This window comes from Gymnogyps californianus, chromosome 4 (assembly GCF_018139145.2).
Source record: "Gymnogyps californianus isolate 813 chromosome 4, ASM1813914v2, whole genome shotgun sequence".
NCBI lineage: Eukaryota > Metazoa > Chordata > Aves > Accipitriformes > Cathartidae > Gymnogyps > Gymnogyps californianus.
Genome location: NC_059474.1, coordinates 17186325 through 17199565, shown reverse-complemented (window position 1 = coordinate 17199565; position 13241 = coordinate 17186325). Strand labels below are relative to the sequence as shown.

The following is a 13241-nucleotide window of genomic DNA, read 5'->3' as shown; positions in this document are numbered from 1 at the left end:
TCGGTGGAGGCCGGCCGTTGGTCCCGGCGCTCCGGGACACCTTCCCGGCCGGGACGAGGGCCGGGACCAGGTCCCGCCTCGGAGCCTGCCCAGCCCGGGGAGCAACAGGTCGCCGGTCGCTGTGTGCTCCCACCCGCCTGCCCGCACGGGTGCAGGTTCAGTCGCACCCGCTCGGCCGCGTTTAAATAGCCACGGCACGAAGCCTTTCCCCCGTCCCCAGCTCCCGCTCGCCCGGCGGGTCCGTCCGAGGTTAAACGCCTCACGCTCCTCCTCTTCCTCCCCCCTCCAGCCCCAGCCTGCCGGGGTGGTCCCGCAGCCCCGGCCCGGGGCAGAGCCCGCCCTCCATAATCCATGCGCGGTCGGCATCACTACTACCGCCGCCGCGGCGCTCTGAGGCAGCAGGCGGAGCGGGCAGTGCCGTGTAGTGCCCTGCCGCCTGCGCCTCGCTCTCCCCGCTTGGCCGGTGAGTGCTGCCGGGCGGGGGGATGCGTGAGGGGGGGTCCCGGGGCAGTGCTCCACTGCCGCCGCTCTGCCCGCGGCGGGGCCGGGGGAGGCAGCAGGTGGGGGTGGGGCTCCTCCGCCTTCCCCAGCTGCTCCCGCTGCGGGCGGCAGAAGGTCCTGGCCGGGAGAGTGCGGCCGCGGGGGACGAGGGCCCCTTCCCCCGCGGGAGGAGAGGTCTCGGCGGGCGGGGGGCCGCTGTGGGAAGCCGGGTGAAGGGGGGCGGGTGGCCGTCGAGGGAGCGGGGCTGCTGGCGGGGAGGGGGTCGGTGGGGATCCCGGGGGGCTCGGTCGGGGCTGGGAGAGCGACCTGTGGGAGCGGGGAGTGGCGGGATGGAGGCGCTAGGCGGGGGAGCCCCGGCCCTGAAAGCGCGGGGTGAGGCGGGGGCAGAGGGGCAAGTCTGTGCTGAGGGGAGCCGGGGAAGCGGGCTTGCGGGCAGGGGCTCTGCGGGAGGGACGGGTTTTGCCGGGGGGAAGGGGCTGCGGCACGGTGGGGCGGTGTGTGCCGGTCCGCGGGGAGCGAGGGCGGATACGCCCGCTGAAGAGAGCGGGGCGGCGGGCGCGGCCGCTGCGAGTGAAGGGGGTTTGCTTCCCGGAGGGCCATGTGTGGCGGGGACGGCTGAGGAGGGGTCGGGGGCTGGCTGTGAGTCTCTGGCCGCTGAAGAGAGAGGAGTGGCGGGAGCGGGGCGGGGAGAGCCCCGGAGATCTCCGGGGAGAGAGGCAGCCGCTCCGCGGGGCCGAGGGCGCCCGCTGAGGGCACCTGCCCAGGGCGAGGACGGGGAAAGCGGGCGGTGGGGCCTGAGCGGCGCCGGGGCGGCGGAGGGGGACGGGGACACCGTGCTGGCCTCGGAATCGGCTCGTCAGGGGCGGAGGAGGCAGAGAGGCGAAACCCTGCCTTGGCTCTGCGGTGAAACCGTGCCTGTGAGTGGGAAGAGGGGCCCGTCCGCTCCCGCCGGGGGTCCCTGCTCGGTACGGCAGCGCGCTGCGGCGAATGCCGCCTCGGAGGAGTTAATTGAGGCGGTACTGCTGGTAGCTTGCTGCTCAGCGTGTACCTGGGCAGATCGCGCCAGCCCGCCCCGGATGGTCAAACCTTTTTCTCGGCAGGGGTGAGCTCTGCTGTGAGCTGGGGACCTCGTCCGAGAGCCGGGGGGAAGGGGCAGTTGCGGTAGTAAACATGGGCTGTGTCTTCCTCTGCATGTACATGCAGGGGAGCAACTGAAGAAACTACCAAATCGGTCGGTATTCCAGCAGAAGCAGAGCTGCGGTACCCGTGCTACTATGCAGTTTGCAGATCAAGGACTAAGCAGTGTGGTTAGAGGAAGAGGTCTCTACAGTTTTAGTAACTGGAAAGAAGACGAAGGAAAGACTTGGTCTCAGCTGCCAGTGGGAGTACGTGGGGTCTGTTGTCGCAGTACCTTGGGCTTGGGACACGTACTTAGCCCTCATCAGTTCACAGTTGCCAAAAACCTGCCTGTTTATGGGCTGGCTTTACTGTGTTTTAAAATTTTCTATGTGATGCTGAAAAGTGCTCTCACAAGGAATGCTCTATGAATACTAGGGTAAATGCACCACTTACAATCAAGTTACATATATTAATTTTTTTTGTTCAGTTAGTGAAAATATACTTTAAAAATTCAGGCAGTCAGCTAAGAATCAGACCTGCTGATGTTCTGGGGAAGATATCTCACTTGTAATTTTTACAAGTCTGTTTCTGTTGTTTGCAAATGGCTGTGACTTGTAAAACAGCAAGTTTTTTTGGTGTTGCTTTTTTGTTTATTTATTTATTTATTTTCAAATTATTAAGTAGCTGCTCAAAGTGAACTGGGTTCTGAATATCCAGTGTTTCCTGACTTGAGCACTTACTCGGTTTGAGTATATAGCAAGCATGTCAGATGCATACTGAGGCTACCTTGTGTGGAAGATTCTATTTGTTTGGTTTTTGTCAGTGCTATCAGACTCTGTTCTGCAGTCCCTAGTGCTTATTAGGTTTATTTGCTTCCTAATCCTCCTATGGCAACAGGTTGTAATTGTTTGTAGGCTTAGGACAGATTTTGTAGTGGAAGGTTTTTAACTTGCCAGCATCTAACTTGGCTTGCTGTATTATGTCTCTTGAATGGGAAGGTGGTGGTGTGGTTTGTTTTTTTTTTAAATGCATGCTTAGGAGTTTTAGTCTACCTGTAACTATCTGTTTTGTGGCTGTTTTAATTCATTTTGCTCTTCTGGTGGTTGCTCTCACTGGAGCAACCTCACACAAGGGGATTATGGACTTGGATTTTCAAATGACTAATTAAAAAAATGTAACAAACATAGCCAGATCCTTTGTGTGGACAACTGCATCTTCCACCATCCCATCCTGTCGTGGTTCACTGCCAGCAGGCTCCCACATTGAGCTTTAGCAATCTAGCCTCTGGTTGATTGAATTTCAGTTCACAGGGTTAATCATCATTGCATCACTGCACTGCAGCGTTGTATTTGCATGGATTGCAGTGTTAAACAGGAGGAGGCCAGTCCTGTTGAAACAAAGAGCTGGACATCATGCTGTTTCTGAGCTCTGTTATTTAGAGTTGATGTATCATGGAAGCAGTTGCTGAAATAATGCGTGTCTTGCTCTGTCTCCTCTCCCCATCTTAAACTTACAGTGGAGTTACTGAAGCTTTATTGGTTTTGGAAAATATTACAATATTTTTAATAACAGGTAGGATATATTGGAGATATGATAATACTGCAGCGTACGTAGTAAAAGGGTGATGGTATTCTCCACAGATAGTGTTTAAAACCCCAGGAATTATGTTTAGTGACTTGTACGTGTAGAATATTAGTGACAACCACAGAATAAAAAGCAAAAGCTCTAGTCTTTTAAAGATGGACACTTGCAAACCACACAGAAAATAAATTAAGCGCTTTCATTATTATATATCTCATTAAGTACTTAACAGGGTTTGTGTTGTTTTTTTTTTTAATCGAAGCATAGTAATGAAATGGATATCTTATTTGATAATTAATGTAAGCACTTCAAAGGTTCACACAACTTCTTTTCATTCACTGTGTGCTTGAACTTGGGGAGAGTTGTACTGGCAGTTACTGTAGCTCACTGACTGCAGTGATGCCAGGCTGTTTCTGAGGAAATGAGATGGCCACATGCTGCAATGAAGAGTACCATAAACTGCTGTGTAATTCTCTTCATGTGTGTCACTCGTGTGTATGTCATTCTTGCAGTTCTCACAGTTAGAAATTTCATGGATAGATTTTTTCCTCTTTAATGCTGTTTGTCTAGCATATTTAACTAATAATATGCTCCCAGCTAAGTTTCTTTTAGATATCAAGATAAGGATAACTGCTGGGAGCTTTTTACATCTGAGTTATTTTTAGGTGGTTGAACACATATTGAATGCTCATAGGTATCCTGAGTTATAGGTTTAATAGTGTTTCTGCGAGTTCCTGATCATTATTGATGTAACCTTGAAAATATATTAGTGTTTTATGTAGTATAGAGAAGATCTGGTCTCACCCTGGAGGAATTGCCCAGTAAGATTATATATACCATGTTTATCACGATACATTTGCCAACAAAGGGAGAGGAAGAGAATATGGTCAGAATTCTGCAGTTTCTTTGATCTGCAAGAAACCCACCTGCTTTGCTGAAAAATTCTGAACTTTATAAAAGCTTAACTGAAAATTATGTAGAGTTGGAGACTACAGTAGTGTTTTTGGAATTGAAAGCTGGTTATGTGTCTCCACTTAGCAGGATATTGTTTGTATCTGTGGTACAGGTAGTGTCCTTGCAGTTTCAATAGTGTCCTTGTCTTAAAACTGCCAACTTTCTGTCTTGGTTAATACATGACTTCACATTTCTAGCAGGCATAGTGATTATTTTCCTATATTAGGAGGACATTTTGACAGTGCTTTATTTGCCTGTTTGTACAATTAGATACACTTTAAATTGTCCTTAACCTAAAATCTAACAACAAGTTGTATGTACTTTCTCTTCTTCTGCCTTCTCTCTAGTATAACAGAACGTGCTACACAGAACATGCCCTGTCTCCTAGCTTTGCCTTAAGACACCAGTTAGGGAGGCCATCATCCTCTCAATTTCGTCTTTCACAAACACACCTAACATTTCCCTGTATTCTATGCTTTTTATCTGTTTCCCTAACTCTTGGAATCAAGGCTCAGTCACCATGCATGAGCTTTTTCTCCTGACTCCATTGAAGCGTTGCAACTGTACTTGAGAAATCTCCAGAAAACTAAACTTTACTTAGAAAAAGTGTTCAAACTTTTTTTTAAGAAAACCAAATTGAACTGTACTGTATCAAACTTGCACAATCTTCACTGTTCCATCATTAAGGCAAAATAAATTTTTTTTTCACTTAGTTCTGGTCTTGTGATATTTTGTCCCATAGAGTTTCTGTAGATTTGATAGTAAACTGCAGCCTAAGCAATTTTCAGTTTCTGATCATTTCTACGTTCAGCCCTGGAGTAATAGGTGCATAAAAGAAAAGTCCACTGGAAAATGTCTTTTAGGCTGAAGAAAACTAGTCTCATGAAAAAAATTAAAGGAGGAAAAATAATATTTTGGAGCTGGACTTCTTTTTTTCTTTCATTATTCTTTAACAAAACATTCTTTTCCAGATAGGAGAATACTCATGGTTTGATGTGTATTAAGTTCTTATGTTCCTATGTTGAGCATTATATTTCAGAGTGGTTGCTAACATTGCCTTTTTGAATAAGGCTTGGATAATTCTGCTATTCATAGCATTATTACTGTTCATCCTTCTTGGTTTTTACTAGCCATGAGGGGAAAAGATAGATTTGAGTTTTTCTTCTTAACTCGATTGGACTTCAAAGAAACAAAACTGTTTCTAGTTCTTTGATCTGGTCTTGTATTCCTTTGTTCCATGTTTTTCTTGATCTATCCTTTGCAGCATGGACTACTACATAAGCTTGCAACATGGTTTTTTGCAAGTCAGTATTGATTTTCAGAAAGGTAGCCTGTGTTTTACCAGAGACCGTAAAGCATGGGAGAGACTTAAGTCTCACCTTACTACCGATTTTTTAAGTCTTTTGTCTTCAGCATCTCTTTGACCTCGAAGCACCTTGGAAGTCAAGGTATGGGTGTAGGATTGGGCTGACTGAGGCCACGAGGTGTTTGTGTTATTTTGCTGTCATTCTTGCAAGTGAATGGTCTGAACACCAAGGTGGAGATTAAAAATACTTCTATTGGGTAGTGCTGCTGAAAAAGGCAACAGATGCACAACTATGCTAAGCAAAGGCAGTTTGTGCTGGGTGCTCCCCAGTTTGAAGTAGGCAGCTTGTCATGAACAGTGTCTTCCCAGGCGTCCCCAGCAGTGGCACTCTGGTAGATCACCAAAGACGTTTCAAAGATAAGCCAGTCTGATGGGTGGAAGGTCAGTGCAGTGCTTGCTGGCACACTCGTCAAGTATGACTTCCGATGTCAGAAAGGAGCAGAAGTTTTTCTGTTGCCTTTTGTTTGGTTTTTTTTTTCAGTCTGTTTCCTTGGAGGCCACCATGGCCCACGCTGAAGTGAAGGAGTCCTACCCAGCCCGAGGTAGATGAAGGTGTGGTCAGTTGTTTTGTTGGATACCTGGGGTGGGGGGGTTCTGTTTACATTTCTTAAGTGGTGGTTGATTAAACTGCTGGGATTTTGTAGATTCAGAACGTTCTTAAACATGTATAAGCATCCAAAGTCCTCTTAATGACACTCAGCTTTAGCAAGCTATGAATAAAAATTGTTGAGTTGACTTCTCCAGTTCCTAAGAAGAGCCTTGAGATAGTTTGAGTTAATAGAAAGTAATTACTGACGCCCATTGTCACCTGTCAGGAGAGTGAAGTTTTGTTGGTTTTTTGTTTTTGTTAACTTTTCAGTGTGAATAATTTCTTTCCTCAGTCTTGGAGGACGATTAGGAGTAGCTGGCATCTGGAAGGTTTTAGTGAAAGGTTGAGATTAAAGAAGCTACAGGATATGACTTGTAATAATTGCCATCAACTACGGTAACATCAGGTGGCTGATTAAATGCATTGTGTAACTGTTGTGACGTGACATATTGTACTTAGAAGTGCAATTCATACATTGTTCCTTTAGTTTTGTTTCCCTTGGAGCTGTCCCAATGCTCTGCTTTGTTTGTGTTTGAAAACTCACTGACCTGGAACTATGCATAATTGTTTTTTCCCCCTCTTTCAAGTACACTGTATGTAGTAGACCATATTATTCACAAACCTCAATCTTTTTTTTTTCTTTTCTATCCTCTGGCTTGCTTTTACAACTATTGATGTGTTCAATTTCCAGAGAAGGTTGCAGGTTATTTTGCACTTTCCTATTTGCTTGCACGCACCTTAACGAGCTCTTTCTTGTTTTTGCCAGAGATGGTGCGCTGAGTCATTGCCACGAGAGGCTTCTGTACCACTCCGAAGCAAGAATACATGAAAGAATAAAAGGTGTGAGGGCGCACCAGCGTTTTCGTGGCTAGAAAGCTAACCCCCAAGTGAACGTATTGAAGATTTCTAGACTTGGTGGGACAAATATCTCTACCTCCAATTTTATGAATACTGCTAGCTATGCCTGTGGAACTCTGTTTGCTGCTGCTGCTGTTTTGTGGATGTACTATTTCAGAGGTACAGCCTATATACAAACCGCCTCCTGGGACTTTGGATTTTGGATTTGTACCAGCCAAGATGTATGATACAGGTGCATACCATGAACCTGGGCCAATAGGAATTTTGTTTAAAATAGTACATGCATTCCTGTACTTAGTGCAGCCAAATTCTTTTCCTCAAGGTAAGGAGATAAACTACTTTTTTTTAATAAAGGTTTGTTATTGATGCATTCATCCTCTTGTAGATAGCAAGACCATAATCTGGAAGTAAATGATATGAAGGACTTTGTTAGTAGCATGTGTTATGGCCTGGAAATGTGTACAGTTCCATACAAAATAACATTTTTCTGCTAAGCGTAGTGGGGGGGAGGTTGTTAATGAAAATGAGATGTTGATGAAATTTCACAGAACTTTGCTTACGTATCTCAAAGCTGTCACTGATGCATTTGAAGCTTTTTTTTTTCCCTTAACAGAAACTTTTTCTTATGTATGCTCAGAAGCATGAGATAGGAGTAAAGCATAAACTGCTTTGTATTTAATATTAAATTCATAGGAGACAGCTCTCTGAGATTTGCCTATTATGATAAACAGTCAGGTGGTTATAATATTATGAGATTTAGCCTAGGAAATGGAAACTTAGCAACTTGAAATAAATCTCATTTGTTTCCATATCTGTGCATCCACAGTCAAGTTTTATATAAGGGCAGTTCCATTACACAGCCACGTGCAATTTCTTGTTCCTTTGTAAGCTGTCAAGTTAAGAAACTGCATTTGTTTATTGAGATACTTTTTTTCCCATTCCTTTCCTACTAAGTTGTTGCTTCTTCTAAAGGAAAAGTTAAGATACCAGAGAAGTGTGTGTTTATTGAGGTTGCGTTGATTAAAAGGTGCTTTTGGGAACTCTGTGTGTGGATGTGGTAGTTGTATCAACTTAACTTTCCAACATGCTTTTTGTTTCATTTAGCTCTTAAAAGAAAATGCTAATGTGTTTGTATAATGTTGGCATTTAAAATTATATTGAGGTGAAGCTTTAATAAAATCTAAGAATGGATTTGGTTTGTTATTGATTCCTTTTGGTGGTTTAGCTGTAACTGTATAAAAGGGGTTTATATTATTTAGTAGTACATCTTTCAATTTATATATTAAAACCTTTAGTAATTTAAAGTCTTAAATTCTTCGGTCACGTACCTGTATGATACCTGTGAACTATTATTTGCTTGTATTTTTGACATTTCTTCAATAGCTGTAGAAGAAAGCTCAAATGAACTTGAATGAATGAATTCTATTGAGACAAGTGCCTGGAGTCCCAGGTGTTAAGCAGGAGAGCAAAATCCAGGTTCTGTCTTCTGAGCAGGTCTTACACAAGATGTAATGAGGGCATTTGCATGAAGCTGACAGTAATGTCACCTTTTGGAGGAACCGTTTCCAGATACCTCTGCTTTTGTGGCCTCTTTCCTTCCATTAAATATGCAGATGAACTATTTGCCTCTCTGTGAGACCTGATATGTTAGGATTGTCATCTGCATTCCACTCTTAAAAACAGGCCTTCATTCTGCCTAAAGCCCTGCTTCAATATTTTATTCTCTTACGATTGTGGAAACTTGATTTTGTTGAGATGTTTACTGTGTCTTTATATTAGAAGCAATTTGGTCTGTAACCTTGTATGTCAAATTTAATATTATGTGTCCTAAACATGTAAATAATTGAGTATAGGATTTATGGTCAAGATTATAGTCCTGTGGGACTGCTTGTTAGTGAGTTTCGCATCAAATAGGCATTGTGAAATCCAACATTAAAGAGAAAGGAGACATCCAGAAGTAAATCACTTGTTCTTAGCTTGTAAGCTTTGAACATCTCATACCTCTCCTTCCTTCCTTGCAGATACTTTTTGCCAAATCAGTTATTTTTAGAAGTTTGGCTTTCATTATTTGCATTAGGTGAAGTCCTTTTCCCATGCCCCCACATACCTCACTGCAAAATACAGATTTGACGGATCATGTCGGTTTGAGTCATACCATTTAATTGGTTAATCCCCATAATCTCTTTTGCCATATGCTGTTCTATTTTCACATTCAGTGTATTAATGGTGTAGTTACATATTTGAAATGCCTTTTTTTTTTTTTTGAACTGCCAACTTGAAATAGAGTTAATTCTGATTCAGAGATGAAAGTAAACATAATCACAAATGGGCACAGAAAGCAAGCCATTTGATGTTTCTAACACAAAACTTCATCATTCCAATTGGGCTGGTGCTTCAGAAGAATTAGCTCCAGGTTGATGCCCCAGTATATTGCATATAACCATAACATAGAGAAGTGTGATTCGTGTGCAGGACTTGGCATCAATCACTTAGACCTTTGATCTTAGTAGTCTTATATTTTTTTCCTAATACTTGGTAGTATTTGATGTTTGGTTTTCCAATCTACTGTTAGTACTCTTAGCTGGGAGGAAAAAAAGTGACAGGATTGTCTAATCGCACGTAGATATTCCTGCCTTTGCAAGTCATCTTTGTGCTTGCAGTACTGCTCTGATGGAGCTGATTATGTTACAGTATAACATTCATACTCCTCCAGTCCCAAATATGCCTTTTAAGAAGAAAGCTAGTATGAGCTTTATACTGTTGTGATAAAGCAAAATATGAAGTCGATCAGAGTCTTTGGGAAACGTTGTTCTTAAAGTATTTGCATGCTGCTAAGCCTTAACATTTATTTAAATGTTCTTATATGTTGCTTAAAAGTTGAAAGGGATCACTTCATTTAAAGAAAAAAAATCAGTCAAGAAATATTTTGTAAGGGTGGGGGGGTTTTGAGTTAAATCTAAGTGAGTAATTATTTACTTCTAAACTTGTTCATGCCGTCCGGTTTGTGGACATACAACTTAATCTGAGTTTAGATTTAATAGATAAGTTATTAATGAGATTAAAAAAAGTGCTCGCGTAAAGCATAGTAACAGAACCAGGGCAAGGAACTGTAACGCCTTAAGTTTTTTTAAATTGCTGAATCTTTAAGACCAGCACTGTGTTCTTTGGATATGGCAAGAAACTAGTTTAAATAAGTGAACTAGGATATCTGATTGCAATGCTTCAGTGAGTGTAAATAGATTCTGCTTTCAACTCCACCAGTCAAATACTTTTGTCCTCACTAGATGAGGTACTGGTGTAAATGGGAGTGAATTTACTCCCAAGCATAAACTGTTATGCAGGAAGCAGCCTCCACTTTGAGTTAATGATACACTGGAGTGTAAAACACTGTGTTTGGTCACTGGTTTGCTACTTGAGGCTGAGTAGGTCACTTTAATCTTGCTGTGCCTTGGTTTCTCCATTTGCAAAATGGAGATGATGGTGCTACTACTCCTTTTGTTGAGGACTCTGTAGGATAGAGCATCGTTATTCTTTCCTGTTAATAGCACCACTTACAATAAATAGATGATAATAGGAAAATTACAAGTTGCTTCTATCACTCAGCTAAGAGGACATCTAACAAAACGAATTGTTAGTTTTTCTTTTACTTGGAATTTGTCATAAACCGAAGCATTAATTTATTAATAAAGTCAGTTCATGGTTGTGACATGGTGCATGTCATCTGTTGTGTTGGAGACCTTCAGATGTGAACTTGGTGTAGACAGGGCATGGTCAGTATGATCCTGTGGCTGCTATGAATATCTTATCATGGTTTTGTCTTTGTTCCCATGGAAACCAGTTGTTAGTTGCAGTAAGACGATGTTAATCTGAGATTCCACTTGCCAGCAGGATGTGCACAACAAATCTTTGGCTTCACAGCTTGTGTCTTGTAATGAAAATGTGAAGAGTTCACAAAGGAAACAAGCTGGAAATAAAGCTCCTGCTCCTAATTTTTAGGTGAAATAAGACAAAAACTTACAGGTCTGTTTACCTTACTCTACTGTACCTGAATATATTGCAGAACAACTGTGCCACTTATGTTAAGTTACAACTGCTTTCTTCCAGCTTCTGCTTCTTATTCTGGATAACCCTGTTTCCGCTGAAGCGGGAATAAAACTTTAACGTGAAAATCAACAGTTGAATGCAGGTACTTCCTGGGCAAAACATAGTGTGAAGAGGTAGATGTACTATTTGCCTGTGGGGAACAAGAACAAGCTGTTTTTTAGACCCAGACTACACCTCTCAATTTTTTCTGTTTGTGGCGTCTCACTTGTTGAACAGTTTGAGCATAAGACTGAGGATCAGAACTTGACTATTTTAATGCAAAGCCCTGTCTCTGACTCCTTTTGGTCTTCCTTTCTCCTCACCTGGTCAGCCTTTAAAGCAGCTGCAAATTGTGGAGTTGAGCAAGTTAGTCTTGCGTTCCCTATCTCTGCAATTAATATCTCACATGAGTGTGTTCAGCAATTAAAACATTTTAACATTTAAAAAAAAACCAGTGTGAAAATAAACAGTGTATCTGTAGCTAGTAGAATAGAAATATGCATATCCAAAACCCTGTTGTTTTAGGTAGGTTTGATGAGCTCCTAGGATATTGATTTTTTTAATATGTTAGCTGTGTTGGGCATGAGGTTCTGAAGCAAATAATCAAAACGCTTTATCACCCCCTCAGTTAAAACCTCAGGAAGTCAGAATTATTTTTTTTGTGTGTAAAACTAACTTCTTTGCCTTTTGTAACTATTTAGTTCTTGGTTGCCCATTTCTGCTTTAGTTTTGCTTCCTGTTGGTAATAAATCGTCCACAGCTCCCCCACAAAAAAAATGCACGTCTGGATGTTGCAGCGTTGGAGCTAAACTCAGCTACGCGTAGCTTTTGTTTTTAAACTTGAGACTTCCCCAGGAACGCTGGGCATGTCCGCACCAGCATACGGTGAAAGGACTGTGCTCTGGCTCTGACTTACGTGCAGATGCTGCAGTCCAGCAACATAAGATACTGCTCAGGTACCCAAAGCAATTATGACCTTTTATAAAAACTTAAATTACAATATCCTTTTTCCAATTGTGTGAAGTCTCAGTTTTAGTTCAGGTGTGAAACTGCACTGATGTGATAGATTGCTTTTTTGAGCTGGTGTTTGACAGCTACCCCCTGTGCATGTGAGCTGGTTTTCTTAAAGCTTACATCCTGGAACTGGGTTGGGAGCACAGATGCGATTGCTGGTGCAGGAGCTGGGAAGAAGAGCAAGAGCTGCCCTTTAGGAAGTTAGCTGTTAGATTGGCTACGCTGTATTGTGAAATGACAGTTTCAGTAAGCTGTAGAGTCAGTGCCATCACCACATCCCTGTAACTGTTTTTTTTTTTTTCCAGCACTGTGGCTAGAGCTGTGATGTGAATTTAGAGTAGTAGCTGAAGTGTCTATATCAAAATGCAGGTTTCAGTGACAGAGGTTGTATACAGCAAGTAGTGGTGGTCTCATTTGGGTAGAACTGGGATAAGAAGGGGGACTTATAGTGCTCCTTTATTTGGTAATATGATGTATACATTGGAAGAAATTTCTTGTGTCTAATGTTGGAAATACTGGGGAAGATGGAGCAGCAGAAAGATACAAGATAAATTAGCCTCTTTTTCTCTGCCCACTCGTATACATTTAAGGAAATAGTGTTTAAAAAAATCATTGCTCATTTCATGCTGGGAAGTTAAGAGATGCTCTACTTGATAACATACACATGTAAACAAGGAACACTCTGAGAACATTTCTGAAGCAGATTTAAGGCCTGCTTTTTTATTTTCTTAGGCCTCAGAAGAGTAATTCCTTTTTCCCTGAACTATTCCAAAGTGCAGACTATCTAACAGATTGCTTGTCAAAAGGATTTTTTGTGGACAGGGAGGAGACAGAGGTTTTAGGGAGGGGAGGCTTATACCGATTATCTACTAGAGGCTACTGCAGGAAACTACAATTGCAGACATTAACACTTCTCTGATGTCTTCCTGCCCACTTCTTTTGGATTATGTAAACAAGGAATCTCTTTTGCAGGCAGGTATTATGTGGAAAATATGCAAGTAATTTTTTAATCAGTGTAGCATAGCTGATCATCTGAAAATCTTGCACTATACACACATCTGGAATCCTTTCTCTACAGTATCCTCAGTGCTTGCCCTGATCTGGTTTAATACTGCCTGCCAGCTGTGCCTAGGAGAAAAAACATGCCTTGACAGCAAATGGAAGATGACAATCCAG

General features: G+C 42.7%; 1 protein-coding gene across 1 annotated transcript in view; it reads left to right on the top strand.

The window, feature by feature from the left end:
* Window positions 1-404: 404 nt before the first annotated feature.
* The window catches only part of PROM1 (prominin 1), a 65688-nt gene continuing 52851 nt past the window's right edge, over window positions 405-13241 (top strand). Inside the window, exons 1-2 of the mRNA XM_050895540.1 lie at window positions 405-463; window positions 6877-7290. Coding sequence (XP_050751497.1) covers window positions 7071-7290 — 220 coding nt within the window. The 5' untranslated portion in view covers window positions 405-463; window positions 6877-7070. The remainder of the gene's footprint in view (window positions 464-6876; window positions 7291-13241) is intronic.